At 35.9% G+C, this 27902-nt stretch overlaps 1 protein-coding gene and 2 pseudogenes across 6 annotated transcripts in view; all 3 read right to left on the bottom strand.

Moving 5' to 3' along the window:
• LOC147563958 (mediator of RNA polymerase II transcription subunit 32 pseudogene) overlaps positions 1-27902 on the bottom strand; it is a 95573-nt pseudogene that overhangs the window by 60414 nt on the left and 7257 nt on the right. The gene's annotated exons all lie outside the window — the stretch shown is intronic.
• Positions 1195-27561, bottom strand: LOC147563960 (disease resistance protein SUMM2-like). Of its 2 annotated transcripts, XM_086642436.1 has the most exons (2): positions 27066-27561; positions 1195-3738 (listed from the first exon to the last, which is right to left on the bottom strand). In XM_086642436.1, coding segments are annotated over exons 1-2 (2400 nt in total). In that variant the 5' UTR covers positions 27067-27561; the 3' UTR covers positions 1195-1339. The 2 variants fall into 2 exon arrangements, with proteins under 2 accessions (XP_086498562.1, XP_086498554.1); XM_086642428.1 differs by lacking the exon at positions 27066-27561 and having other exon boundaries at positions 1195-4773.
• On the bottom strand, positions 4665-6184 carry LOC147563961 (pentatricopeptide repeat-containing protein At5g66520 pseudogene; annotated as a pseudogene).

The raw sequence follows: 27902 nt of genomic DNA, 5'->3' as shown, positions 1-27902 counted from the left end.
CCTTTAGAATAAGATTTAAGCAAATTGTCGAAAATAGCAACTAGTTGATATTTTCTCAATTCCTTAAGTAGGTGACGTCCAAACCCAGCCAAAATTGACAGATGTAATGTTCCTTATCTCAGGAACCGACCCTCCAAAAATCAGCCCAATCCGAGCCCTAAAAGTGGTCCAATCGGTAGGCCCAAAACCCCGTTTTCGGGCCATTTGTACTATCTTTGCCTAATTTCTCTTTAGGACTATGAGATATGTTTATGGGACACTCCCATGGTTATATCTCACTCTCACTAGTCATATCCTCCGATCAAATTGACACTCTTATGTGTAACCCGTTGTAGGATTCGGTCAAAGTTAGCCGCGAATTACGAACTTCGTAATTCGACGATCGTAGTTGGTTTCTAGCTTAAACTCTACGCTCTCTTAATCAACCGGATTTGATGATCTTCCTCATCAATTGTCCTATCAGACAAATTGATCGCATTGTATCCTTGGTCGAAGGACATCTCCTTCAAATAGTTCCCCAACAACAATCCTTAGCTCCCCTCACAGATCTGGTTGATTGAAAACCCCTCTCTCTCTCTCTCTCTCAAATAATGAACACATAACTACTCTCTCTTCTACACAATAGATATGTGGACTGATTTTGCTAGAAAACCCTCACAGATCCGGTTGAAGGTCGTGGATGAAAAGCTTTAATGGATCCCTAGGGTTCCCCTCTCTCTCTCTCTCTCTCAAATAATGAACACATAACTACTCTCTCTTCTACACGTCGTGGTTGAAGGTCGTGGCTGGTTGAATGGAAAACCCTAGGGATCCAAAAAACCCTCACAAATCCGGCGAGGTTTCACAAACTTTTCTACAATGGCTTTCATGGAGGGGTTGTCTCCGTGGTGTTTCCTACGTGGTGGTGGTAGTGGTTTTCGGGGGTGGTGGTCTAGAGTGGTGGTATATGGTGGTGGACTTTGGTGGCGGTCTGTGGTGGTGGCCTGTGGTGGCGGTCTGTGGTGGTGGTGGTGGTTTATGGTGGTGGTGGTAGTTTTGTTTTGGTGGTGGTAGTGGTGGTGAAGAAAGATTGTTCTAAATTATATGGGCATAAATGACATTTTACACATTTCAAAATTTATATCTTCATTTCAGACTTGTCTTGAAGTCTGAATAAAATGGGCTCTAATTCACCTAATTCAGACAAATGCATGATTCAGCTTAATTTTCAGATTTCATTAATGAAAAAAAACAAACACCTGTAATCTGGTCTGAAAAATTAAAAAAAACAAACACAACCTTAAATACTCCAAGGTTTGCATCTCCTAATGGCTGAACTCTTTTAGCTAAAAACAAGATTCTAACAGAATAAGGAAGAAAAACGTTCTTTGACGGTGTCATCATCCCATTCTAAACTATCCCACCATTCGTTCTCCCCATAAATACTTTCTATAGTATTATTTTTGTTACTGTTGTTGTGGAGTGGTAGCTTCTTCAATTTAGGACAGACTCTTACGTCTATACGTTCCAAAACGGGGAAAGCCAAACTATGCGAACATATTCTCCTTAAGTTCCCTAAATAAGCCAAGCTTAGAAGTCGCAGACTTGAAAACATATTTAACTTCGTGTGTTCGTCCACTAGAAACCCATCAGAAATTATTTCTTCTATTCCATCCATCCAACTCAAAGTAAGGCTTTTAAGGTCCTGAGCATAAGTAAGCCACGTAAGGTTCTTTATTGATTCGCACCCATGAATCTTCACATTTTGAAGGTTTGAAAGACGCGACCGCTCTTCTTTAAATGGATCGGCTGGCAAAACCAGCTGCTTATTATCCCACATCATCTCTAACTTTGGTAACCTCAACAGACTTAGATACTCCAAGGTTTGCATCCCCCAAGGGTTGATTTTCAACTCTTTCAACTCAAAACAATCACTTAATACAAGTTCTTTTAAATTCTTCAAATTAACAAAACTTAAAGATGGTGAAGATTTTGACAGTGATACAGAGGTGATACCTGCACAGGCTGTGATAAATAGCCCTCTGGTGATGAGTTGAAATTTCGAGGTGCTTACCAACTTTTGAAGAGCTACAAGATTGCCTATTTTGATCCCAAGTTCATTCAAATGTTTCAAGCTTTCCAGTTCCGTTAGACTTGCACAACCCTCCATTTCCCAGTCCTTGAAGTCAGAATCATACATGTCCAACACTCGCAATTGTGCAAGACAAGGTATCACCCCACTAGGCAATTTAGTACTACTTCTCCCCATACGTAAGAACATCAACTTCGCCAAAGACTTTAACTCGTTTGGAGAAAAATTTGACCTTGTATTCCCTAGATCGAGGTACCTTAATTCAGAAAGTTGACCAATATTTGCTGGACACATAGAAGCTATATATATGCTGAGAACTCTAAGTTTAGGCATATTGTCCCAAGTCAAACTACCAAATGCTGCTTTTCCACTATACCCACTTAAAAATATCAAAGTTGACAGATTAGAATAACAACTTGTTGAAAGATTAATATTATGACGAGAATATTTCTTCACTGATATCTTTTCAGCCTTCTCCCATTCATCGAGTCTAGGTTCTAAACCAACGTCGACCAAATATTTCCCCTTGTTACTCCCATAGCCAGAGACTATCCAAATTGCCAAATCTCGAACTACATCATGCATTTTAACACTCTTAATAGTTGGGTTGCCATAGGTCTCCAACAAAGACACACTCCTGAGATTTCCAATGATGGCATGACCTTTGTCACGAGCTTCGTCTATGTTCTCAAAGTTGTCTATGAATCCTTCGGCTATCCAATAGTCGATAAGTTCTTCGGTATTAATATGATGATCTTCAGGGAACAATGAACAATATAAGAAGCAAGATTGTATTTCTTTGCTCCCTAAATTGTCATAGCTAAACTTTAGAATTCGTAAAACATCATCATCCATACTTGGAAACTCAGAGGCTGACTTGCGTAATACATTTATTGCGTCCCTCCATTCATGTACCATCTTCTTGCTAGCCATAGTTCGACCAATAGTGATGAGTGCAAGAGGTAAACCACGACATTCATTTGCAACAACTGCCGCAAGCTCAGGTATTTGTGGGTGACCATTTATCACTTCGTTTCCTACTTTCTCTTGGAACAGACTCCAAGCTTCGCTCTCGTTTAAGCAGTCTACTTGTATCTTTCTATGGGCTTCCATTTGCCCGCAAACATCCTCAGATCTGGTAGTGAAAACAACCATAGACTTGTTGGTTTCATGAGTGGTAGAGTCACAAGACGGAACTCCTATACTTTGTAAATCAATCCGTTGCCAAATATCATCCAAAAGCAACACAAATTTCCTCCTTTTCAACACAGTGAATATTTCTCTAGCTGTTGTGTTTAAATCTGGTTCTCCTTTCAGATTCAACCCAAGTGAATCTGTAATTTGTTTCTGAACGTCTTTTAAGTTCATATCTTTAGAAACCACAACCCAAATCACCAAATCAAAGTTATGACTCATTTTGGGGAACTCATTGTTGAGTTTCTTCAAGAGTGTAGTCTTTCCAACTCCACCCATCCCATATATACCCAATATTCTAACTTGATCATCTTCATTAACAAACTTCCACAACTCTTCAAGCTTTGGTTCCATACCAACAACCCCAGCTGCTGTTGGTATCTCTTGAATCTGTTCTCGTAGACATCCTACAGCAACAACTCTAAATTCTCCTTCCCTAATCAATTCCCCCACTTTTGTTAACTTTTCAATCACTAAATTGCTAAGTATAAGTATTTGAGTAATTATTCTTTGTTCTAAAATTTCATTAACTTCGTCCTTTATAGCTGCAACCCTTTCGAGCCAATTGTTAACTTCATTCGTGGGTTCCCTTGGTTCTGCTAAGTCTGACTGGGCAAGACGGATCATGTGCATGACATCGTCTCTTTTACACTCCAATTGATCAATTGTAGATCTCAAAGAATTGAGATTTCTTTTGAGGTTGAGGAAGTTGGTAATGAGGTTGGTGAAAGGAGTCACAATATTCATTTGATCAGAGATTTGAGTTTCAAGTAATGGTAGAGAAATAGCTTAGTTTGTAAATTTGGTGATAGAAGTTGAAGTTGGTAAAGTAGTTGTTAATGAAGTAGGAATTCAAGCTGGGGAAAGATAGTTCAAAATAGATCAAATTATAAGTTGGTAAAGTATTGAATGTTTCAAAAGATTAAGTATTCGTGGATACAAATTTAAGTGGCCTTTGAACAAATTATAGGGTTGGGTTTGGCTTGGAGTAAAGACCAAGGGCCAGGCCGAGGCGGCCAGATACGTCTCTGGGTCCATCAAGTTTGAAATTAGATGCAAACTGTCTGCGGGTGAAGAAATGGCCAAGTTGCGGTTGACGAGACATATGCTAACGGATAGCATCAATTTTTTAACGCGCAATTAGGTTATTGTCGGTCCGTGCCTTAACTCAAAAACTTTTGAATTTGTATTCTGGACTCAACACTCCGGGAACTTCTCTATGCTCATTTAACAAGATATCCCAAACTATTACTAGAAAACAAAAGCTAAACAAGATATCTATAGTATATATTGAGAGTTGAGACCTAGTTGCAACTTAATTTACAAATGATAAGGGTAAACAAAACACGAAAAGCAAAAGTTTGTGATCCCAAAGATGCAGAAAGTACTCCACCACGACGACAATCCTCTCCATTAACGATAATTCTTTATCTTGGAAAATTTTGTCATTAAAACAACACTGCTAATAGAATAGCTATAGATTTGAAGCATCCCAAAGTTTGTCTTATCCATTTTTCGAACTCTTAGAAAAGTAGTGGTGGAGTTTGGAATGTAACATTACGAAGGGACATCCCGTTGCAAAACCTGAGAGATCTACTAAAATCAGGTTAACTACACGACTATTTCCTCATCAAATTTTGAGGACTTCAATTGATTATTGATCAAAAGCAAAACAGAGACAATATCATCCATAAGATGATGAGATCTATCTCCTGCAACAAATTCAGAAACTACACAATCCACTTCAACCAAGCTACATCCAGGCACTTTCTTCACATTTTTATCCTCCATTTTCTTTCTCACCTTTGCCACATCTTCCCACCGATTAGCCGAAGCATACATGTTAGAAAGAAGAACATGAACACCACCATGATCGAGACTTCTACCCGCTAACCTCTCAACCATTTCTTTTCCCAGTTCAACGCCCCCATGCATTCTACAAGCATTAAGCAAATGCCCCTAACACGTAAGAATCAGGTTCCATCGACATTTCACTCACCAATTTCTTTGCCTCGTCAAGCATACCTGCTCGCCCCAATAAATCCACCATACACCCATAATGCTCAATACTCGGTTCAATGCCGTAAACTTCATTCATGCTTTTGAAGAACCTCATTCCTTCTTCTACAAGACCCATTCGAGTACACGCACTTAAAACACATATAAAAGTTACCTCATTCGGATTAACTCCATCTTCTCCCATCTTAATAAACAACTCAATTGCACTTTTACTCCTTCCATGATTTGCTAAACCAGAAATCATTGAAGTAAAAGCAAATACATCTCTCTCAGACATCTCATTAAATACCTGACTTGCTATTTCTATACAACCACACTTGGCATACATATCGATAATAGCAGTATCTAAAATCCTGTCCAATTGAATCTTGTTTCGGTCGACGTACGAATGAATTCATTTCCCTTGATCAAGAGCACCAAGAAACCCACAAGCAGTAAGTGCTCCGACAATTCCTGCGTGATTCGGTTTGACACCCGCAAGCTGCATCTCATTAAAAAGTTGTAAAGCTTCTTTGAACAACCCTACTTGTACATATCCAGTGATAATAGCACTCCAAGAAACAACATTTCTTTCAGGCATTTTATCAAACATCTCCCGGGCGATTTCCAACTGTCCTATTTTTCACATACCCACTGTTCATAGCAGTCCAAGAAATCTCATCTCTGTTTGAACTAATATCAAACAATTTACGAGCATAATCAATATAATTACAATTAGCATACATATTGAACAAAATCGTAAGATTCCCACCCAAGTCTAATAATTTGTGAATGAGGGTCAGATCCAATGAAACCATCAGTGAGATCAGTACAAGCTCTAAGAACAAAAGAGAAGGTATAATTATTGGGTAAGAGACCGAATTCAAGCATTTGTTTGTAGGGAGAGAATGCTCTAATCATGGGTCGTCAAACGTCAATTGAGACATTGCCTCCTGCACATACATTTTAGGGATTGTTTTTAGATCACCAAAGATGTGCCGTGAACAGTAACCGGACAGGAGTCTTTTTCATCTATTTTTGGTCTCCTTTTTGTTTCGTGGAAATGACTTTTTAGGTAGTAAATAGTTTCAATTTAGCTAAAAAAAACCCTAATCTTTCACTATTAACTATTTTCTATCATAATATTAAGGCTAATCAGAGGTTAGGTTTAAAATAATTTCATTAATTATTATTAAGGTCGAAATTTTAAAACAGCTTTTTCTTTATTCCCGTATTACCCTTTTCGAAATTTGCTCTCTCTCTCTCCTTACGGCTGCAACTCGATGGGGAAAACCTAGGGCATAAATTTTCGATCAAGAAGACGAAGAGAAGACGATGATTTGAAGATATAATTTCTTCCTTCATTGATTCATAACTATTTAGGTCTTCGTCTTCTCTTTAGTTTTCTTTTTATACAAATAATTAGGGTTTGCCGAAGTTATCTACTTCATCTTCATCTTCACACTCGTTTCGTAAGTTCATCATCTTCATCTTCTTTACTGTAAGTTCATCTTCTTCATCTTCTTTACTGTAAGTTTGTTTTATTTATATAATAGATTATAAATTATCTTTGATTTGTTTGTTGTTTATTTTCCTCTATCTACTTGATGAATCTTCAGCCCTATATATGAATTGCTTTTGATTATACTTTTTGATTTGTATTAGAACATTACTTTTGTATTTGCAACATTCTTAACAGATTTTTGATGAATCTTCAAACCTAAATCTGAATTTTGTTCTGCAAATGGTGTTTGCACAATTTGCATCATTGTTAAATTTTTTGTTTTCATGGTCAGGTGATGGATTTAATTGAGTCATCTTGTGTGTCATCTTGTTTTACTCAAGCTAGTTCTTCATCGAAGTTGTTCCAACATCCTCTCCGGTCTGAATCTTGGGGATCTGTGTTTACGGAAGTTGGTCAAAAGTTTGAAGGAGGTGCTGATCAATTTAGGTTTGCATTGAATAGGTATTCCATCAAATTTGGTTTTGGGTATAGAATGAAGAGGAACCATGCTCATCGGGTAGTAGCAGTATGTCCGGTTCAGGGTTGTGGGTAGAAGGTTCATGGTTGTTCAAGGTTTGGTATATCATCGCTATTTAATTTGAAAAAATATGATCCTGAGCACACTTGTGGTGGAGGTTTTACTGATATAAACAAGTCAGCAGTTCATTCTACTGTTGTGTCTAATTTGATAGAAAGTGAAGTAAAGGTTGATCCAAAGAAGAAAAACAAAGCTATTATTACTACTTTTCAATCAGATTATGGTATTAAAATCCCATACCATATTGCTTACAATGCAAAGAAAAAAGCACTTCATTCTGCATTTGGTGATGAGGAATCTGGATATGCTAAACTTGATTGGTTTACGAAGTCCATTATGAAGTGGAATCCTGGTAGTTATGTGCAGCTACAACTTGATATGGACACTTATCAGTTTGAGAGGGTTTTTATAGCATACGAGGCTTGTATTCATGGTTTTAAGCATGCAGGTCTGTTATTTGGATTGATGGGACGCATCTTAAATCCAAATATAAGGGGACTTTGCTAATTGCTTCTGCGAAGAATGGTAATGAAGGTATGATTTCTAAGTTCATGAATTTATATAGTATGTGTTATAAATAGTTAAAAAGAATGGTAATGAAAGTATGATTTCTAAGTTCAAGGTTTCTGTATGCACACCTGATTGGGAACAATGTGTGGTATGCAAACACCTGTTTGCATGTGTTTGCTATGCAAACAGTTGTTTGCATCTGTGTTCTGCAACCATATTTGCAAATATATGTCATGCAAACATGTTTGCATATTCAACCTCTGCATATATATGTCATGAAAACATGTTTGGTATGGTTTTTTAAGTTGATGAACTTATATAGTTTTGTTTAACTAGTTGCAATTTATTTATTTAACTACGTTTTCTTTTCAGGATTTTTTACTATTGCTTTAGCTGTTGTTAGTGTTGAAAATAATTCAAATTGGAATTGGTTATTGGAGAATTTGGCTCGTGTTGTTGATAGGAGTCGTACATATACTTTCTTGTCTGACCGTCACCCGAGTATTATCAAAGGAGTTGGTGATCTTTTTCCAAATGCACACCATAGTTATTGTGTGTGGCATATTAGGAACAACTTAGTTAATGCAATTAGTTATGGTTCTCAAAGAGCAGATTACATTGAGTCTTTGTTGTATCGGGCTGCTCGTGCGTTGACTAAGGATGAATTTAACATTCATTTTAAAGAGATGGAGTTAGTAGGTGGTAGACGTTTGACGGATTTCTTTAAGAATTGCCCATTTGAAAAGTGGGCAAACTCTTATTTTGTCGGTAAAAGGTATGGCGAGGTTTGTTCATCCTTGTGTGAGAGTTATAATTCATGGATTAGGGAGGAAAGGGGCATGTCTATAGTTCTAATGTTAGAAACCATTCGTGTACGAATGATGGAAATGATGGAAATGATGCAAACGAGACTTGAACTAGCTGAAAAATGGACTAGTTTGCTGTGTCCAGAGATAGATAAAATCATAAGACAAAGGCGAAAGTTTGGTTCTACATGGAAGGTTGTAAAATCATCGAAATTTGTATATGAGATCTTTTCAACACCAAGTCAGTTAGTTGATTTGAGTTCGTTCTACTGTTCGTGTTTGAAATGGCAAGTTGAATGCATACCATGTGAGCATGCTATAACAGCTATCAAGTATGATGGACGACCTATGGATTTATTTGTTGAAGAATATTTTACCACCGAAAGCTTCAAGAAAACTTATGAACACGCCATTAACCCCATTCCAAACAGTGATGAACCCAAGGAGTTTTCAGCAAATGAGATGATAATCCATCCACCATCAAATAAGAGACAACTTGGTAGGCCAAGGAGTGTGAGAATTGAGAGTGCTGGAGCAGCCAAGTTTAAGAAGAAGAGAAAATGTGGACGTTGTGGCAAGTTATCGTATCACAACAAAAGAACGTGTGCAGCAATATTGAATTAAGATTAATTTTGACATTCATTTCTTTATTGTTTTTCTTTATTGTTAATGTAAAGGATTATTTGACATTTGAACATGAACTTTTTTCTGGTTAAATGTAATGCGAAGATAATTTGCTTGAAACTGTTGCAGGTACACTTTTTTAGGTTTGTATGTAGGCACCTAATTGGAAGTGTAGCTATGCAAATGTGTTTGCACATTCCACTATTTGCACATTCTACCTATGCAAACATGTTTGCACATTCCACCTATGCAAACATTCTACCTATGCAAACGTGTTTGCACATTCAAACATATTCAAACGTGTAGATTCCACCTATGCAAATGTGTTTGCACGTTCCATCTATGCAAATGTGTTTGCACGTTCAGCATATGCAAACATTCTACCTATGCAAACGTGTTTGCACATTCAACATATTCAAACTTGTAGATTCCACCTATGCAAATGTGTTTGCACGTTCCATCTATGCAAATGTGTTTGCACATTCCATCTAAGCAAAAGAGTTCCAACTATTGTAAGCATATAAACGATTTGTTTACAAAAAAATTTTGAGTTGTTCGCATAATCATTTTGTTTTTTTTCATAATTTTTGATGGGTGATTGTTGCCTTCGATTTTTAAATTTAAGTTCAATATTTTTTACGGGGGTTCGGGGGCGTAGCCCCCGATTTTTTTAGAAAAATAAATTTGTTTTTGTCTTAACAAATTTTATATTATTTTGGCCAACATTTAGTAAAAATATCTTTGACGGGGGTTCGGGGGCGTAGCCCCAGATTTGTTTTAGAATTATAAGAGTTAATAACTATATTGTTTTGGCCTTAAAACCTACCATCATTTAGTAAAATACTAGTTTTCAATTGTCAAATATGCATACAATATGCAAACATCAATATAGTTTGGAAATTATCAAATATTCAATCAATATTGCAAACATCTATAGTTAGGAAATTATCAAATATGCAAACAATTGGTTGCATACTTCTGTATACTTGTTCTGTTCACATACATCAATCAGCATTTTCATCACTAACTGTTCCTTCAACCCAGGGTTTGTTTGTTGAATCATTCAAGATTGCAGCTGCAATTTCAGCTCTCTTCCTTGAAGCCTTCTCTGGCATTTCTTCCGGCCAGTTTGGCTTAATAAAAGATGGGTCATGAAAATGTCCCATCTAAGTCGTTTAATTTAGTCGAGTTAGTTCGTTTCGAGTCTTTATTATAATAAAATGATTGGTTTTCTCGATTAGGTGTCTTTTGCAGAGTTAGGTGTGAAAAACGGTTAAAAATGAGAAAAAGATGCATAAAGGGTATTTTGGTCATTTGGAGTCAAGGATATTCTGGAAATTTGGCAAAGGTTAGTGCGTTGTTGAAAAGTAGAGGTCGAGACGAGCCCGTAGGAGAAAACGGAAGTCAAATCGGAGTTCGGATGAGTGAAATATGTAAAGTCAAAGTTTAGTCAAATGTTGTTGACTAGGTGGGACACATTCGGTGGACATTCGGGCACGCGGGATTCGGTGGAACACGTGGCGCACTTTGGAGGCCAGTATATCCTATTCCCGTATTGGCGCTGAGCACCGAAGTGAAGCTTAGAGTTTGATTCGGTAGATTCCGTAGCAACTTAACTTCGTGCACCCGGAAGCAGCGTTTTAATCCTGATCGTCTCCTCCCGCGCAAATCAGATCCAACGGTTTCCGAGATTCAAGCTATATTTCCTATAATCCCGTGCACCCGAAGCAGGTTAAAACCTGTGCTCCCGGACGCGTGTCACTTTAGGAGCCCTCCAGATCCCGTGCTCCTTCCATCCGACGGCTGCTGAACCAAGCGCAAGTTATTAAGTTTCACCCGACCACACCCTAGCATCCAAAACCCCAACCAAACCCTAGCCACCGACCAGATTGTCCTTTTAACCCCCATTTTTCCCAAAGTAACCCTTCCTTTTATCTTTTTTACCACTTTAACCCAACCAAAACCCTAACCCTATAAATAAATCCCTTTCTCCTCCATTAGAACCTAGACTTCAACAACCCTCTCAAAAGGCTTCCTTACCTTATTTCTAAGCCACTTCTTATCCTCTCTTAGCCTCCTTTTCTCTCTACCTCTTCTCAACTAAAAACCCTAGCCACCATTCTTTTCTTCTACTTTCTCTACCACCTTCATCTTTTCTCTACATTTTCTTTCTAATTTCTTTCTCCTTCTAATTTCTTCTTCTAACCTTCTAATTTCTTCATACCTTCTTCTCTAAAATCTCTTCTTCTTCTATCTCTCATCTAAATTTCTCTTCTTTTATCTTCTAATAAGCTATTATTTGGAGTTTTGAGCAATGTTCTTGAAATACTTGGAGCTTAAATTGGACATCAAAATGGAGATACATGGGAGTATGGATTGTGAACATTCTTGGTGATTTCTTTCCATTAATCTTTTATAATTCCATTTATTTTATGAATTCAATGAATATTATTTTAGATTCCATGAGTAGCTAAATTTTGTATCTAGGGTGTAGAGGAAACCCATATTTGGGCTTATTTTGAGATATGTCATAAATCAATGAATCCTTATTTTGAGCTTCAATGCCTATTGATTGTCATTTCATGTTGATTCTATAACCTTATTATCATTCATGTATTATAATTAGATATTTCATGCTTTTATTGATTTATTAGATGAGATATGCCTTTTATATCTTGAATGATAGTGTAGGAAATTAGTTTTATATGGTAGTCAATCATACATTCTTGATTTTGAATTGTGTTATTAAAGAATATATTCCGAAATCTAAATAGTTTATTATGTTAGATTTTGAGTTATACATGAGAAAAGGGATTTGTTAATTAATGCATGTTTTAAGTAGTCCATTTATGTGGTGAAATCGAAAACCCTAGATTCTTCTTCTCATCTTGATTTCATTCTTATTAGTCTTTTAGTATTGCTTTCTTTTTAAAATAGTTTCTTAAAAACAAATCAAAATTAATGAAAGGGGGTTTTAATTCGAGATTTAGATAAAATAGCTTGTCCTTGGGACGATACTCGATCTTATTTTCAATACTATAACTTGACCCCGTATACTTGCGGGAATAGACCTATTTTTAGGCCTATCAAGTTTTTGGCGCCGCTGCCGGGGATAAGTTTAATTTTATTTTCAATCTTGAATTGGTTTTTATTTTTATTTTTGTCTATTTTGATTATTTTGACTTGTTTTTCCTTTCTTTTTGTAGATTCATAAAGGAGGAAGAAGCATCAAGGAAGAGGACATCAAGAAGACCCTTTTTAGTTATATTTACTTTATTTTTATTTTGGTGAGAGAGAGTTATAATCTTTTTTTTTTTTTGTATTTCTTTATTTTTGTTATTTTGTAATAAGGCCTTTATTGTTTTGACCCTAAATTAGAGGGCATTTAATTTGTAACCGAAACTAAGAAGCCTCGGGTTCGCACACTTGCGGGAAGAGTGGCCCGGGTCGTCTACAAAGGTCGTCGCCCGTCTTGAACGGGAGGTAACTTCTTGATCACCCACGAATCTCCTGTAAGTGGGTACTTGTGATGTTTTTGCTTGCCTAATTGATTGTCGAACTGTTAGTTTAATTATCATATTAGTAAGGGCATTAACCCATTACAAGATAGGAGTCGGATTTCATTACCGGTCTCTTGCCCATTTAGGTAACAACATTGCGCAATCCCAAGCCTCACTTAAAATTAAAAATTGATTTAGACATTAGCCAAAGGGTAACGAGCTTATAGGACATTCTTGACAAATCTCGAACTTGATTAGTATTTGGAGTTTTCCCAGGAAGAGGGAACGATCCAAGAACACAATTCTTGATTGTTGTACTGTGACGGAGTAACTCCTCATAAGAATCATAGTTCAAGCTTTGGAAAGAAATAGGAGCTGTCTAGATCAATTTTTAGGTGAAAAAGACTACCCAGTCGTCTAGATTGTGTCTAGGTTGCTTGGTTCAGTCAGCTTGCTTGTGTGTGTGTTTTCCTTAGGATCTTCGTAGTTTCGTTACTCTTTAAAAAAAAAAAAAAAAAAAAAAAAAAAAAAAAAAAAACCCAAAAATAATGGAAGGATTCTTCTATGAGGACGAATTGGAAGAGAGACGGAAGGAACAATCATTGTTAAGAACACAAGAGATACTTTTACGGAGCATGTCTAGACTTGAGGCGACTAACGCTACTCTAGATAATTTTGACCAGTCCCGTAATGATGGTCATAACGTCGATAACTATTGGAATCATCATCAACCTCAACAAGGTTGTGTCCCTCAGTTACAAAATACCAATAATTATCAACGTTTAAACTATCAAAATTATTTTGAAAATCCGAGGGATAATGTCTATGGTGATAATTATAGGGAGTATTGTCAACCTCAAGGAGGTTATGAGTCACACTATGCACATGTCAATAGTTCATCCTACAGTCAATATAATGAAGAGTTTTATGATCCAAACATGTCCCAACCACCTCAATGGGATAACATTCAAACTAATGACTCTTCATCATCTTCATTAGACGAACTTTATAGTCGTCTTGTAAGGTTAAATATAGAGCTTGAGCAGAAAGGTCAAGAGCTACGAGCTGAAAGATTAGCTCTAAATGAAAGAATTGATAGAAATCTAGAGTTGCCCCTTAATAAGAAACCCAACATCATAGAAGATGAGTCCTTTGATAAGATGGAGTACAATACACAATATCATGAGTCTTATGATGATGAGGATGGTAGTATAAATGAGGCGAATACTTTGTTTGATCCTAATCCATTTTTAGTTTCTGAGCATAGTATTTTGCCAACTATTGAGTCGCCACTATCATCATATGAGTCCATTTTTGAGGAAACTCTTGAGCCACTTTTAGAAGATCCAAAAGCTGAGTCTGTTCTGTCTCCCGAGTCTAAACCTTCTACTCATCTTAATGATAATATTTTGGATCAAACTAGATGTCTTATTAAAGATGAAGCTGATGAACTTTGGCTAGTTGAAATGTCTAAAGAGAGTGATAACTCATTTGACTTAGGTGAAACCTTAGAATTCTTTAAGGACACCGATGACATCATAATAAGAGAAATTTTAGATAGTTTTTCAGAGTCTTTACCTAAGTCAGACTCAAATGAGCTAGTACCTAACTTGGAGGTGATTTTACAACGAGCCAATGAGGTCATTTTAGAACCTCCTAGTTTGAGTGTTGATCTAGATGAGTCCAATCTCTTAAATAGTTATGCACCATGTCCCTCGGAAGTTCAAGTTACCCCGTTGCAATCGCTTGTGAACTCTACCATGGTCTCTCAATCCATTTGTCATGTTTATGAGGATCCGTTTTATCCAATGTCTTTCAACTTTAGTTTATCGCCAAACTTAATGATTGTTGCTTCATCTAAGTTTGGGGATAAATCATTCACATTGGAAGTCTCACTTAAACTGCCATATCATTCCATGGACGTGAGACTGAACCTTCCTGGATACTTCATCTTTTGGGTTGACCCTCAAATCTTCCGATTACTATTGTATGGGGAGTCATCAACCCTTAATCCAGTAGGTTTACAGTAACTTTTCTTTCCTTTTTCTTTCACCATCGTCTGGCTGAAGACGATAAACTTAGCGCTTCTTGGGAGGCAACCCATGCTTCTGATATAGGACAGTGGAGTATGGTAATATCTTCCCTCTCATCTTTTTATTTTTGGCATAGTCTTCAGAACATTGAGGACAATGTTCGGTTTAAGTTTGGGGATAGGGAAGTACTTTTGCTAAGTCCTTCATTTCGAAAATTCAAGAGGGTTCAAAATTTTTCAATTTTGGACCGAAAATGTGAGTCTAATGGTTGTTTTTGGCTTGTTAATAGTTATAGAGTCGAGTTGATCGTACTATCCGGTTGTTAAAGGTTTCTTCATGAATGTCGAGTCTTGAGGTCGTTTGTGTGCTAGCCATGTGAGTATTATGAAAGTGAAGGGTAGACGGTTCTGAGTGAACTAGATTAATCATTAGTGGAGACTTAACCCTAGTGAGATTTCTGAGCCTTTCTATTACCTTTGAGTGTACTCTTCTGCGCTAATTCCGAGTAGAGTGAAGAGCTACTCAACCTCGCAACTTTGTTAAAAGAGCTCATTTGATCTCGTGTGCTCAACTTCCATAGCCACTAGGAGTGACATCAGGATAGCGAATAAACCTTACTCTTGTAGTCCATGAAGCCCGATAATAGTGTCAACTTTAGGAAGACGGATACTCCACCATCCATTCATCATATAAATCCCGAGAATGAAGGCATGACAAGTAAAGGAAGAAGAATGTGAAAGCAAAGTGCGAAAAATGGAAAAGTTGATTGTTGAGAATACTAGTGTTGGTATTGCATTGATTGCATGGTTTATAGTTGTGTTTTATAGTTGCGTTCAAAAAAAAAAAAAAAAAAAAAAATTGAAAATGAAGAGAAAAATCTCTGAAAAAAAAAAAAAAAGTTTGTGTAAAAGAAAGTTCATGTGAACTTTAGTTTGTTATGTAAAATAAGTGTTCGAAGCAAAAAAGCTAAGTATGGAAGTTGCTTGAAGTTCTCTAGCATTGAAGGCGTCGACATTCTCGGGATCTCATCACCATCCATCTCATCACTTGTATCCGTTGACCTTTAGGAAGCATTATTAGAGGGTAGAGTGAGTGAGAAGGGTAAGTGAGCTTCCCCATTCCATTTAGTGGTTATATTCCTTTTCGTAGATCATTCGTTTTAAAATGTTGTCCTCACCCTTTTTATGTGTTGAGTCTATATTAGTGATCACACTCGCACATACGAGCGAACCTTTTCTGAGTGACTTCATCTTTTAGAGTGTATGTCTGGGAGGCCAAAGTCGAGGCGAAATGTATTAAGATAGGGATCAAGGTTTTGTCTGCTTGGAACTGAAGTGATTCTCATTGTGGCTAGTCACGTAGACTTCGAGTCTAGATTATTAGTGAAGAGATTTTTAACGTCTGTATAGTGTTGTTAACTTTGACTGATTCCTATTAGCTTGCCAAAATTTTCTAGGAGATAAACATTTTTGGTCCATCTTAGTTGGCTTTGAGTGCGTTTGGACCCTATTGTATTTTTGAAATGTTTTTTGAATTTTGTGGGTACATTCTCTAAAAACCCTCACGAGACAAAACTCGTCCACTAGGGCAACCTAGGGGTTTAACGGCTTGTTGCATATGCTAAATGCAACCGGGATTCCTCCGAAAGTGAGTTAGGTTTTTCTTTTATTTTGTTTTGCTCGAGGACTAGCAAAATCTAAGTTTGGGGATGTTTGATGGGTCATGAAAATGTCCCATCTAAGTCGTTTAATTTAGTCGAGTTAGTTCGTTTCGAGTCTTTATTATAATAAAATGATTGGTTTTCTCGATTAGGTGTCTTTTGCAGAGTTAGGTGTGAAAAACGGTTAAAAATGAGAAAAAGATGCATAAAGGGTATTTTGGTCATTTGGAGTCAAGGATATTCTGGAAATTTGGCAAAGGTTAGTGCGTGGTTGAAAAGTAGAGGTCGAGACGAGCCCGTAGGAGTCAAGGATATTCTGGAAATTTGGCAAAGGTTAGTTCTTGGTGATTTCTTTCCATTAATCTTTTATAATTCCATTTATTTTATGAATTCAATGAATATTATTTTAGATTCCATGAGTAGCTAAATTTTGTATCTAGGGTGTAGAGGAAACCCATATTTGGGCTTATTTTGAGATATGTCATAAATCAATGAATCCTTATTTTGAGCTTCAATGCCTATTGATTGTCATTTCATGTTGATTCTATAACCTTATTATCATTCATGTATTATAATTAGATATTTCATGCTTTTATTGATTTATTAGATGAGATATGCCTTTTAGATCTTGAATGATAGTGTAGGAAATTAGTTTTATATGGTAGTCAATCATACATTCTTGATTTTGAATTGTGTTATTAAAGAATATATTCCGAAATCTAAATAGTTTATTATGTTAGATTTTGAGTTATACATGAGAAAAGGGATTTGTTAATTAATGCATGTTTTAAGTAGTCCATTTATGTGGTGAAATCGAAAACCCTAGATTCTTCTTCTCATCTTGATTTCATTCTTATTAGTCTTTTAGTATTGCTTTCTTTTTAAAATAGTTTCTTAAAAACAAATCAAAATTAATGAAAGGGGGTTTTAATTCGAGATTTAGATAAAATAGCTTGTCCTTGGGACGATACTCGATCTTATTTTCAATACTATAACTTGACCCCGTATACTTGCGGGAATAGACCTATTTTTAGGCCTATCAATCAAAGGACTGTCTCCATTTTTTATAACATCAGCATACAGAAGCACATACATTGCACAATCAATCCTACATTATATTATTCACTAATTAGTACTCTATCATTTATATGCTAAAACAATGAAATCAAAATGATTTTTTATACTCACGAGTTGTTCTGTTTTGGGCAGTTAACTTTGGTTATCTTTGGACTTGATTTCAGTGGTTCTTTAGTTAGTCCAGCTTCATTGATCATCTCAACCAACATGACTGCGAACTTCTTTGCGTCCTTCGCACTTCTCATACTTAATTTTGGAGTTTTCTTCAAAGAATCATAATGATACCATACTGCATCAACTCTATCAAAAACAACAAGATGCCAATGGCAACCTTCCTTACTATTGTCATTAATACTTGTGTTTAATGGGAACAGGAACCAGTCACGTCTTTTCTTAAAAGCTTCTTTGAGTTTCTTAGCAAGTAGTTGTGACATGTTCCGTTGCGAAGCTTCAAATTGCATTGAAGTCTACATGTAAATTAACGTTAATCTAATTAGATAAATAATCCAAAATTAAATACAAAATATAGTAGTCTGAAATATCTTACCCATATTGTTGAGCTGAAAACTGCCATATCCTTGACTATCCCCACTCTGTATTCTAGATACCAATCAATAATTTGACTATCAACAAATTCGTTCATAATCAAACTCTCGATTTGTTCTCCACAGATCAACAACTGTTGGTTTTTATCCCAAGCAATTGAACTACAAAAAAATATTCAAACAAAATCACTTATTTTGCAACCACTTGCAACACTATTCTGCAACCATATGTTTTGCATCCAATAAGTTGCAAACAACTGTTTGCAGGAAAAAGATGCAACCAACTGTTTGCACATACAGAGTTTGCAACTAATTGTTTGCAGATATATGGTTGAAACTGCAAATGCATACAATGAGGAAAACACTTTGAAGAAATGTACTTACTTCTTGTCTGCCAATGCATAGAATCCTTTAATTGTTTTGAGTTCCTCTCTAGTGAACAAATTCCATATTTCAGAACTTTCCCATTTTTCAAAATCTCCACTTCCTTTCTTACTAGCTTCAATTTCTTTGTTACTAGTTTCACTTCCCTTTTTACCATCTTCAATTGCTTTCTTTTCTGCACTTCCCTTTGATTGAGCACTAATTTTCTCAATTGATGAAGCTGCTTTCTTTTCTGCACTTTCATTAGTTTGAACACTAACTTTCTCAATTGATGAACCTCTTGATTTGTTTTTAACTTTTAACTTCTTTGTCTGGACTTGATTGGTTGGTGTCACGAAGTATGAAGTTTCATTGAACTTTCTTTTTTGATACTTAGACGTATCAACTTCTGTGTTCAACTTAGTCATTTCATGACTAACAGTAACATTCTTCTCCATACTCATTGTATTTGACTTTGAAGCCACTTTTTTTTTCAGGGCTCTTCATTTTTGATGTGTTCTCCTCAACCTCCTCATTGCACTTAGCTTCTATTGCAGTTTTTAGTTCTTCAATATCTTTACTTAGAATCATGTTTGATTCTCTTACACAACATATTTCCTCCTCCAACTTCTCGATTTCTTCATTTTTTATCTTCAAATCTTCCTTCAACTTCTCAATTTCTTCATTTTTTATCTTCAACTCTTTCTCTTGATCTTCACACTGAACTTCTAATTTTTGAACTTTATCTTCAAGATGTTTCAAATTAGAAACATCAATTTCATCAGGCATAGTCAATATCCCACCAGAAATTAGAAGTTCTTCACTTTCTGAAAGAGGCACAAAAAAATCTTCGGAGAGCTGAAATTCAAACAATGTATTTTGCAAATTACAAAATGCATTCAACATCGCAAACAATCTATGAAAAATACAGTATGTAACCCTAGTATACAAGTTAATGATTTGCAAAAGTAAACATAATATACCTGGTTAGCTGTCAGATCTTCCAGAGCATCAAGAAAATCTAACTTCATGTGGTCAAGACTCCATCTAATAATGCGAGGACATCTGTCCTTCTTTTGATGTACTCTTCTATAAAGATTAGAATGTTCGCAGAACCAGAACTGCGTAATTTGAACACAAACATATTAGGACGAGAAAACTATGTAAATTTGCATAATGTGAATGAAGATGAACAAAAATTAATTTACCGGTAAAAGAAGAAGACATCCTGAAGCTTTTGCTGGTCTGTTAACATTCTCTTCAATTGACTTCATCATGTAATTATGTATTACAGTAGGCCATGAAATTGAGTTTATACCTTCCATTGACCTCAACAAGTTTGTGAATGATGTTTGTATAGTCGTTCCAGCTTGTGTTGCAAACAGGAAAGAGGAAGAGATATGCATGATCATCAACTTCACAAAATCTTCTGTGTTCTCGTTTTCTTCTACAAAGAAACTTTCAATTGCTGATTCTATGGTTGTTGTAGAAACTTTATACGCCTTCCCGAAATATCTACTAACAAATTCTTCATCCTTTTCCCCTTCAAATGGTGAAACAAGTACACCTTCTTTTGGCATTCCTAGCAGAATAGCCACATCTTCTACCTTGAACTCTATATCTAACTCACCAAATTCAAATTTTCCTTTTTCTACGTTGTATCTTTTGACCAACTCATAGATAACTGATATTGGTCGCTCTAAGTTGGTTGCTTTTATTTCTTCATCATAGAAAGCTTGAAAAAGTGAACCAAAAGGAGTTTCCGAAAGTGAATTACAGTGTTCAAAATTCATTTTACGACCTATCTTTTTCATGAACATTGATGTTTTCCTCATTGTGCTCCTGTAGTTGTAAGTGTGATATTCTTTTTTCACAACTTTTTTACTAACTGTTTTCATCACTTTTGAAGTATCTGATACCACAATATCTGTACTATCAGATTGCATAGGCTCGGTATTATCTGATTTCACCATCTGATTTCCTGCTATTTTAGCTTTCACCATTTTATGCATAATCAATCAAGAGAACCAATTTTCAGCAGTAAACAAAACTGTTTTCAGAACCATTTTTGCAGTTTTTACTAATGCAAATAGTGTTTGCATAACTCCTTTAAAACTATTCTAAGCAACAATGTTCAAATACTTCAGTTTTTACTAATGCAAATAATGTTTGCATAACTCTTTTAACACAGTTCAAGCAACAAAGTACAGACACTTCATTATTCAATAATGCAAATAATGTTTGCATAACTCCTTTAACACAGTTCTAAGCAACAAAGTTCAGACACTTCATTATTCAATAATGCAAATAATGTTTGCATAACTCCTTTAACACAGTTCTAACCAACAAAGTTCAGACACTTCATTATTCAATAATGCAAATAATGTTTGCATAACTCCTTTAACACAGTTCTAACCAACAAAGTTCAGACACTTCATTATTCATTAATGCAAATAATGTTTGCATAACTCCTTTAACACAGTTCTAACCAACAATGTTCAGACACTTCATAATTCAATAATGCAAATAATGTTTGTATAACTCCTTTAAAACAGTTCTAATCAACAAAGTTCAGACACTTCATTATTCAATAATGCAAATAATGTTTGTATAACTCCTTTAACACAGTTCTAATCAACAAAGTTCAGACACTTCATTATTCATTAATGCAAATAATGTTTGTATAACTCCTTTAACACAGTTCTAACCAACAATGTTCAGACACTTCATAATTCATTAATGCAAATAATGTTTGTATAACTCCTTTAACACAGTTCTAACCAACAATGTTCAGACACTTCATTAATCATTAATGCAAATAGTGTTAGCAAAGGGTTTGTAAACTCTAGTTGCAGATCTATTTTTGCAAATCATGATCTCAAAAATCATTCAAAAACCACGATCAAATATTTTCGGTTTACAAACCATATTTGCAGATCTACAACTGCAAATAGGGTTTGCTAGTCAAAGATATATTAGGTTTCAAAGACATTAGGTAAATCTGCTACTTTAAAAGTTGTTTGTAACCAAAATTCATAAACACAAAATCAAACAAATAGGGTTTACAAATCTCAGAACAGAAAGTTGGATAGAACCAAAAGAAATCGAAACATTAAGTGAAGATATACTTACTTTAGTGTTGATTTAGTCGATTGTAGAGAGATTATAACCTTTAGAAACCCTAAAATTCGAGGAAGAAGATGAAGAAGAACGAAGACTTTCGAATGGAAACTGAAAAGTCGCTGAATCGCGAGGGAAAGAAGAGAGATTTGATTTTTTTATTTCTGAAAATCACTTTATATATGTTGGACAGACGCGTCATTTCGAAATTTGTTGAGGGCAATTACCACGGTTTACGTTTTCGGGACACTTTCGGGATTTTTTTGACCTCTTTGATAATTTCCAAATGTTATGTGTCTTTCCAACTATTTTGCATATTTTTTTGACCTAAATAGTTATTACCTCTTTTGTTTCCTCATTTAATTTTAGCCCCTTTTTATGTTTTGTTTTTTATTTTAACCTTTTTAGTGGGTTTTTTTGGGTTTGGTCTCATAAAAGTTTTAATTACTTAATTGAATTACAATAAAATCGAAAATTAAGCATTTCACTAAAATATTCGAAAAAAAAACTATAAAAAAACTATCTTAAATATTTTTATTTATATCCTTAATATCACATAATCGAACTATTATGATTATCATCTCTACCGCTATCGATTTTGTGTACTCCGGGTTTTCGAAGACATTACAATACTATTAGTCCCAAGTGAACAACTTATTGAAGAATCAATAACACATAATCGAATTATTACAATTATCCTCTCCACGTCAATTCAATTACAGATCCATTACGACAAGCATACGTTCGATGAGAACAAGGACAAATATTGTTTGGAAACCAAAGTAGTACAAAAAGTGGTAGCTCGTTTGGAGGTCCGTATGGAGGTGGAGGTGAAGGTGGAGGTGGCTATAGCGGTGGATGCGGAGATGACTATGGAGATGATGATTTACTTCCGTATTAAAGAAGTAGTTCCAATTTGTAGTTTTCGCAAATATTTTTCGTAAAACAATGTAGTTTTAATAAAATGTCTTATTAGCTTTAGCTTGTAGTTTTAGTAAAATGTCATAGTTTCGGTTTGTAGTTTCAATAAAATGTCGTATTAGTTCTAATTTGTAGTTTATGTATTGTAATTTTAATTAGTTTAAAATAATGTGTTAAAAATGATAAAAATGAAATCTAGTGTGATGAATAGTGATTTGGTGGGAGTTTTGGTGTTTTGTTTTTTGATTCAAAAATTTGAAAACACCGAATAATTTGGTGAAGATACTTTTTTAGTGGATAATTTGGTGCTAACTATTAGGGGTAGGGCTGCTCTCTTTTTTTTTTTTTTAAAGCATCGGGATGCTCTTTTTTTTATTAAAAGCATTGGGGATGCTCTTAGTAAGCTTAACTTTAACAACTTTGGGCATCCTAACAACAATGTCCCACTTACAAATTGATTATTGAAATTTGAAAGGCTAATTTCTATTTGCCCCCCTAATGGATGAGTAGTAGTCTAGTAGCCTCGAATCTTTTAAATGCAACACTGACCTCCATTAATCTTTCCATCTGTAAAAAGTTACGGATTATGTTGTTGGAGGTGGTAGCGAGTCTGATTCCACCTTCGATCGATTTTCCTGCTTTATCTTCACAGATCCTGCCGACGGTTCGTCTCACCTATCTCTTGTGGAGATACCTATCACTTATTTATGTTATCTTCTCTCGACTTTCCCACTTTCCCATCTTCTGACATTAACGATTCACCACAAAAATCAAACTCTCATAGTTCAGTTGGTTAGAACACCCTTTTTATTGGGTTTTGGTATAGGAAGAGCATTTTTTAGCAAAGGCAGTGCATTAGATAGGGAGAGCACTCCTTTTAGAATAGGGAGGGATCAATTTTTTTTTCAAATATCCCAAATTTATACTTTGGTCCCTCCTATGTCCCATCAAACTATTTTGGACCAAAAGAAGAAAATAGAGAGTATCTTCCTATTCGACTAAACACTTTTGAGAGAGAGGAGAGAATTTTTTCGACGTAAAACCTTCGATCAAATTAAAGAGAGAGAAGAGAGATAAACATGTCCTGAAAAGGAGAAAATCCCTAAATCTGTTTGATTCTGTCAAAAAGAGAGATATAAAGATAGATACTTAAATCCTACATGACTAACACAACACTATCTCCATAGAGAGTTTGTAATTATTGTTATTGCTTGGTTTCTCCATAGATTTTTAGGGTTTTAACACTAATTAAAGTAATGGTGGTGTTGATTGTAGCGACGATATTAGGGTTTTGGTTGTTTATGTGAGAGAAATTACAAGTGAATAAAATATTAGATTTATTATTAATTTTTATCTAAGTCCTTCTATTTTGACGCTATTTTTTAGACGATCTTTATAACGCCGTCCTTACACTAATTTGGTAAAGGAAGAACAAATACATGAATTGACTTTTCTAATGCACTGCCTTTACTAAATAGTGCTCTTCCTATACCAAAAGCCATTTTATTAGGTGTGGGGGATGTCATGAGTTCAACCCTCATGTGGTTAGAGCAATCATTTAAAAAGGCCAGCGCTTTGGGGAAAGCTAAATAGTTTCCGGGGTGTGAAATTTTAAAGGGAATATGTATAATTTTAGAGATTTTCCGGGGAAATAAAAAAAAATACTCCACCTCACCTCAATCTATCTCCACCTCACCTCACTCTATCTCCACCTCACCTCACTCTCTCTCCACCTCACCTCTTTGTCTTCTCCGATTTGGTCGCCGGCCGGAAAATTTAATTTTCCGGCCGGCGACCATTAAAAAAAAAAATTCACTTTCTCTCTCTCTCTAAACTCCGGCGAAGGGGTTTCCCTTCGCCGGAGTCCCGGTCTGTTGAAGAACAGACCGGAACTGGTCTGTTCTTCAACAGACCGATCTGGCCTGTTGAAGAACAGACCAGATCTGGTCTGTTCTTCAACAGACCGGAAGTGGTCTGAGTCCGGTCTGTTCTTCAACAGATCCGGCCTGTTGAAGACCGGATCTGTTGAAGAACAGACCGGAACTCCGACGAAGGGAAACCCCTTCGCCGGAGTTTCTAGAGAGAGAGTGAAAAAAAAATTATTTTTTTTTTTTTAATGGTCGCCGGCCGGAAAATTTTCTGGCCGGCGACCTAATCGGAGAAGATAGAGGTGAGGTGGAGAGAGAGAAGTGAGGTGGAGAGAGAGAGAGAGAGGTGAGGTGGAGAAGCTATTTTGCTTTCCCCTAAATAAAATTGTCAAACAAATTTGACCAATTTTTGACCAAGTCTTCACACCCCGGAAACTTTTTAGCTTTCCCCAAAGCGCTGGCCTTTAAAAATTATAAGTGGAATCTAACTATGTAAGAGAAACTTTTTCTTTAGAAAAGGGCATCTTCTTTGGCCTCGGATCTCTGATTCAACTCAAGCAACAAAATGAACATAAACTATTTCTTTCATCATTTTCCTATTAACATGTGTATATTGTGTAATCCTAAGTATATGAGTTTCTCATCGTTTGACCATTGTGTGTGTTTTTCAGAATGGACTTGATACCAAGCCACCTAGGGGCTAGGTAGAGAGGTCAAGAAAGCAAATGAAGGAAAGGAAAAGATCGGGCCAAGAATATTCAAGGAGTGACAAATGTAATTGTAAAAGAAACTTTTTTGCTAGGATTTCTTCCTGTTCTCCCATTTCCATAAGTTTATTTCTCCGTGACATTTCGATTGACCACTAATATTACGTTTATCTTGTTTCGACTAAAGCTGGAGATGTTGCTAAGGCAGGAAAGAAGAAATGAGAAAAATATGAAGTAGGTTTTCTTCTTCCAACATAGATAGTTGTTCACTTTTTGTTTTTGTTCTTCAGAGTTGATATTATACTGCTAGTGACTCTCTAGTATCTTTATGAGTATTTTGATATAACTAAGAAAAATAATGAATCTTGCTAAAAATACATTGTTCCTCAGAAAAATATTCAGGCCGTAATGCCGTATATGGAGTAAGTAAACAAAAATTAGTTGAAATTCAAAAGTACATTACCGCCACCATGGTGAAAACTTCTACTCACTAACCTCTCAACCATTTGTTTTCCCAATTCAACATCCCCATGCCATCTTAGGTTGCATCCGCATTTCACTCACCAATTTCTTTACCTCATCAAGCATCCTGGCTTGCCCCAGAGGGTTCCACCATACACCCATAAAGCTCAATCTTCAGCTCAATTCCGTAAACTTCATTCATGCTTTTGAAAAACCTCAACCCTTCTTCTACGAGACTCATTCGAATACACACACTTAAAAAACACATAAATACATGTTAAAATTATTCGAATTAACTCCATCTTCTCCCATTTTAAATAAACCAACTCAAATACGTATGCAAGTAAGGGAGAAAATAGAACTTGAAGGTTTCATCTTCCCATTCTACACCTTCCTACGCAGGTAAAGCCAAGGTATGAGAGCATATGCTCTTTTAAGTTGGCTAAATCAATAAACGATATAAGTAGGAGACATGAAAACGTCTTTAACTTTGTAAGATCATTCACTGGAAACCCACTAACTTCGGTAACAAAGTCAGATTTAGATACTCCAAGGTTTGCATCTCCCAAGGGCTGATTCTCAACTCTTTCAACTCAAAACAAGATTCTAACAGAATAAGGAAGAAAAGCGTTCTTTGACGGTGTCATCATCCCATTCTAAACTATCCCACCATTCTTTCTCCCCATAAATACTTTTTAAAGTATTATTTTTGTTACTGTTGTTGTGGAGCGGTAACTTCTTCAATTTAGGACAGCTATTTACCTCTATATATTCCAAAACGGGGAAAGCCAAACTATTCGAACATATACTCCTTAAGTTCCGTAGATTAGACAACGATATAGTTTTCAGACTTGAAAACATATTTAACTTTGTACGGTCGTCCACTGGAAACTCATTGGGAATTATTTCTTCCATTCCATCCATCCAGCTCACACGAAGGCTTTTAAGGTCATGAGCATAAGTAAGCCATGTAAGATTCTTTATTGATTTGCAATAATAAATTTGCACATTTTGAAGGTGTGAAAGACACAACAAGTGCTCATTATCCCACACAATCTCTAAATTTGGTAACCAAATCAAATGTAGATTCTCCAAGGCCTGCATCCCCCAAGGGTTGATTTTCAACTCTTGTAAGTTTTTACAATTTCGAATTCCAAGTTTTCTTAAATTCTTCAAGTTAGAAAGACTTAAAGATTGTGAAGATTTTGACAGTGAGACAGAGGTGATACCTTCACAATCTGTAATAAATAGCGCTCTGGTGCTGAGTTGAAATTTGGAGGTGCTTACCAACTTTTGAAGAGCTACAAGACTGCCAATTGCGATCCCTAGTTCATTCAAATGTTTCAAGCATTCCAATTCCGTTAAACTTGCGCAACCCTCCATTTCCCAGTCCTTGAAGTCAGAATCATACATGTCCAACACTCGCAGTTGTGCAAGACAAGGTATCACCCCACTAGGCAATTTATTACTAATTCTCCCTATATGTAAGACGTCTTTCAGCAACAACTCTAAATTCTCCTCCTTCCCTAATCAATGCCTTCACTTTTGTTAACTTGTCAATCACTGAGTTGCTAAGTATGAGTATTTGAGTAATTATTGATTGTTGTAAAATTCCATCAACTTCTAGCTTTATAGCGTCAACCCTTCCGAGCCAATTGTTAACTTCATTAGTGCGTAACATCGGTTCTGCTAAGTCTAACTCGGCATGATCGATCTTGTGCATGACATCGGCTCTTTTACTCTCCAATTGACCAATTGTAGATCTCAAAGTATTGAGATTTCTTTTGAGGTTGAGGAAGTTGGTAATGAGAGGAGGACAGTAACCCCATAGAATCTGCCATAGAATAGCCAGAATATTCATTTGATCAGAGATTTGAGTTCCAAGTAATGGTAGAGAAATAGCTTGGTTTGTAAATTTGGTGATAGATTGAAGTTGGTAAACTAGGTCTTAATGAAGTAGGAATTTAAGCTGGGGAAAGATAGTTCAAAATAGATCATATATTTGTGGTATTGAATGTTTCAAAAGTATTTGTGGAGAGAAATTTAAGTGGCCTTTCAGCAAATTATGGGGTTGGGTTTGGCTTGGAGTAAAGACTAAGGGCCAGGCGGCCGGATACGACTCTGGGTGAGGGTCCATCAAGTTTGAATTTAGATGCAAACTGTCTGCTGGTGAAGGAATGGCCAAGTTGAGGTTGACGAGACATATGCTAACGGAGAACATCAGTTTTTTAACGCGCAATTAGGTTATTGTAGGTCCGTGCCTTGACTCAAAAACTTTTGAATTTGTATTCTGGACTCATCAGTGGGGAACTTCTCTATGCCCATTTAACAAGATATCCCAAACTATTACTAGAAAACAAAAGCTAAACAAGATATCTATAGTACACATTGAGACCTAGGT

The sequence above is a fragment of the Eschscholzia californica genome, unplaced genomic scaffold (genome assembly GCF_041429995.1).
Source record: "Eschscholzia californica isolate CP2 unplaced genomic scaffold, dmEscCali1.0.p SCAF_1, whole genome shotgun sequence".
In the NCBI taxonomy this organism is placed as follows: domain Eukaryota; kingdom Viridiplantae; phylum Streptophyta; class Magnoliopsida; order Ranunculales; family Papaveraceae; genus Eschscholzia; species Eschscholzia californica.
Note: the sequence above shows the minus strand (reverse complement) of the source record. Positions and strands in the feature narration are given on the sequence as shown.

Excerpts from the sequence above, each read along its gene's own strand:
- LOC147563960 (XM_086642428.1), bottom strand. The coding sequence starts at position 4,012 with ATGAATATTGTGACTCCTTTCACCAACCTCATTACCAACTTCCTCAAC.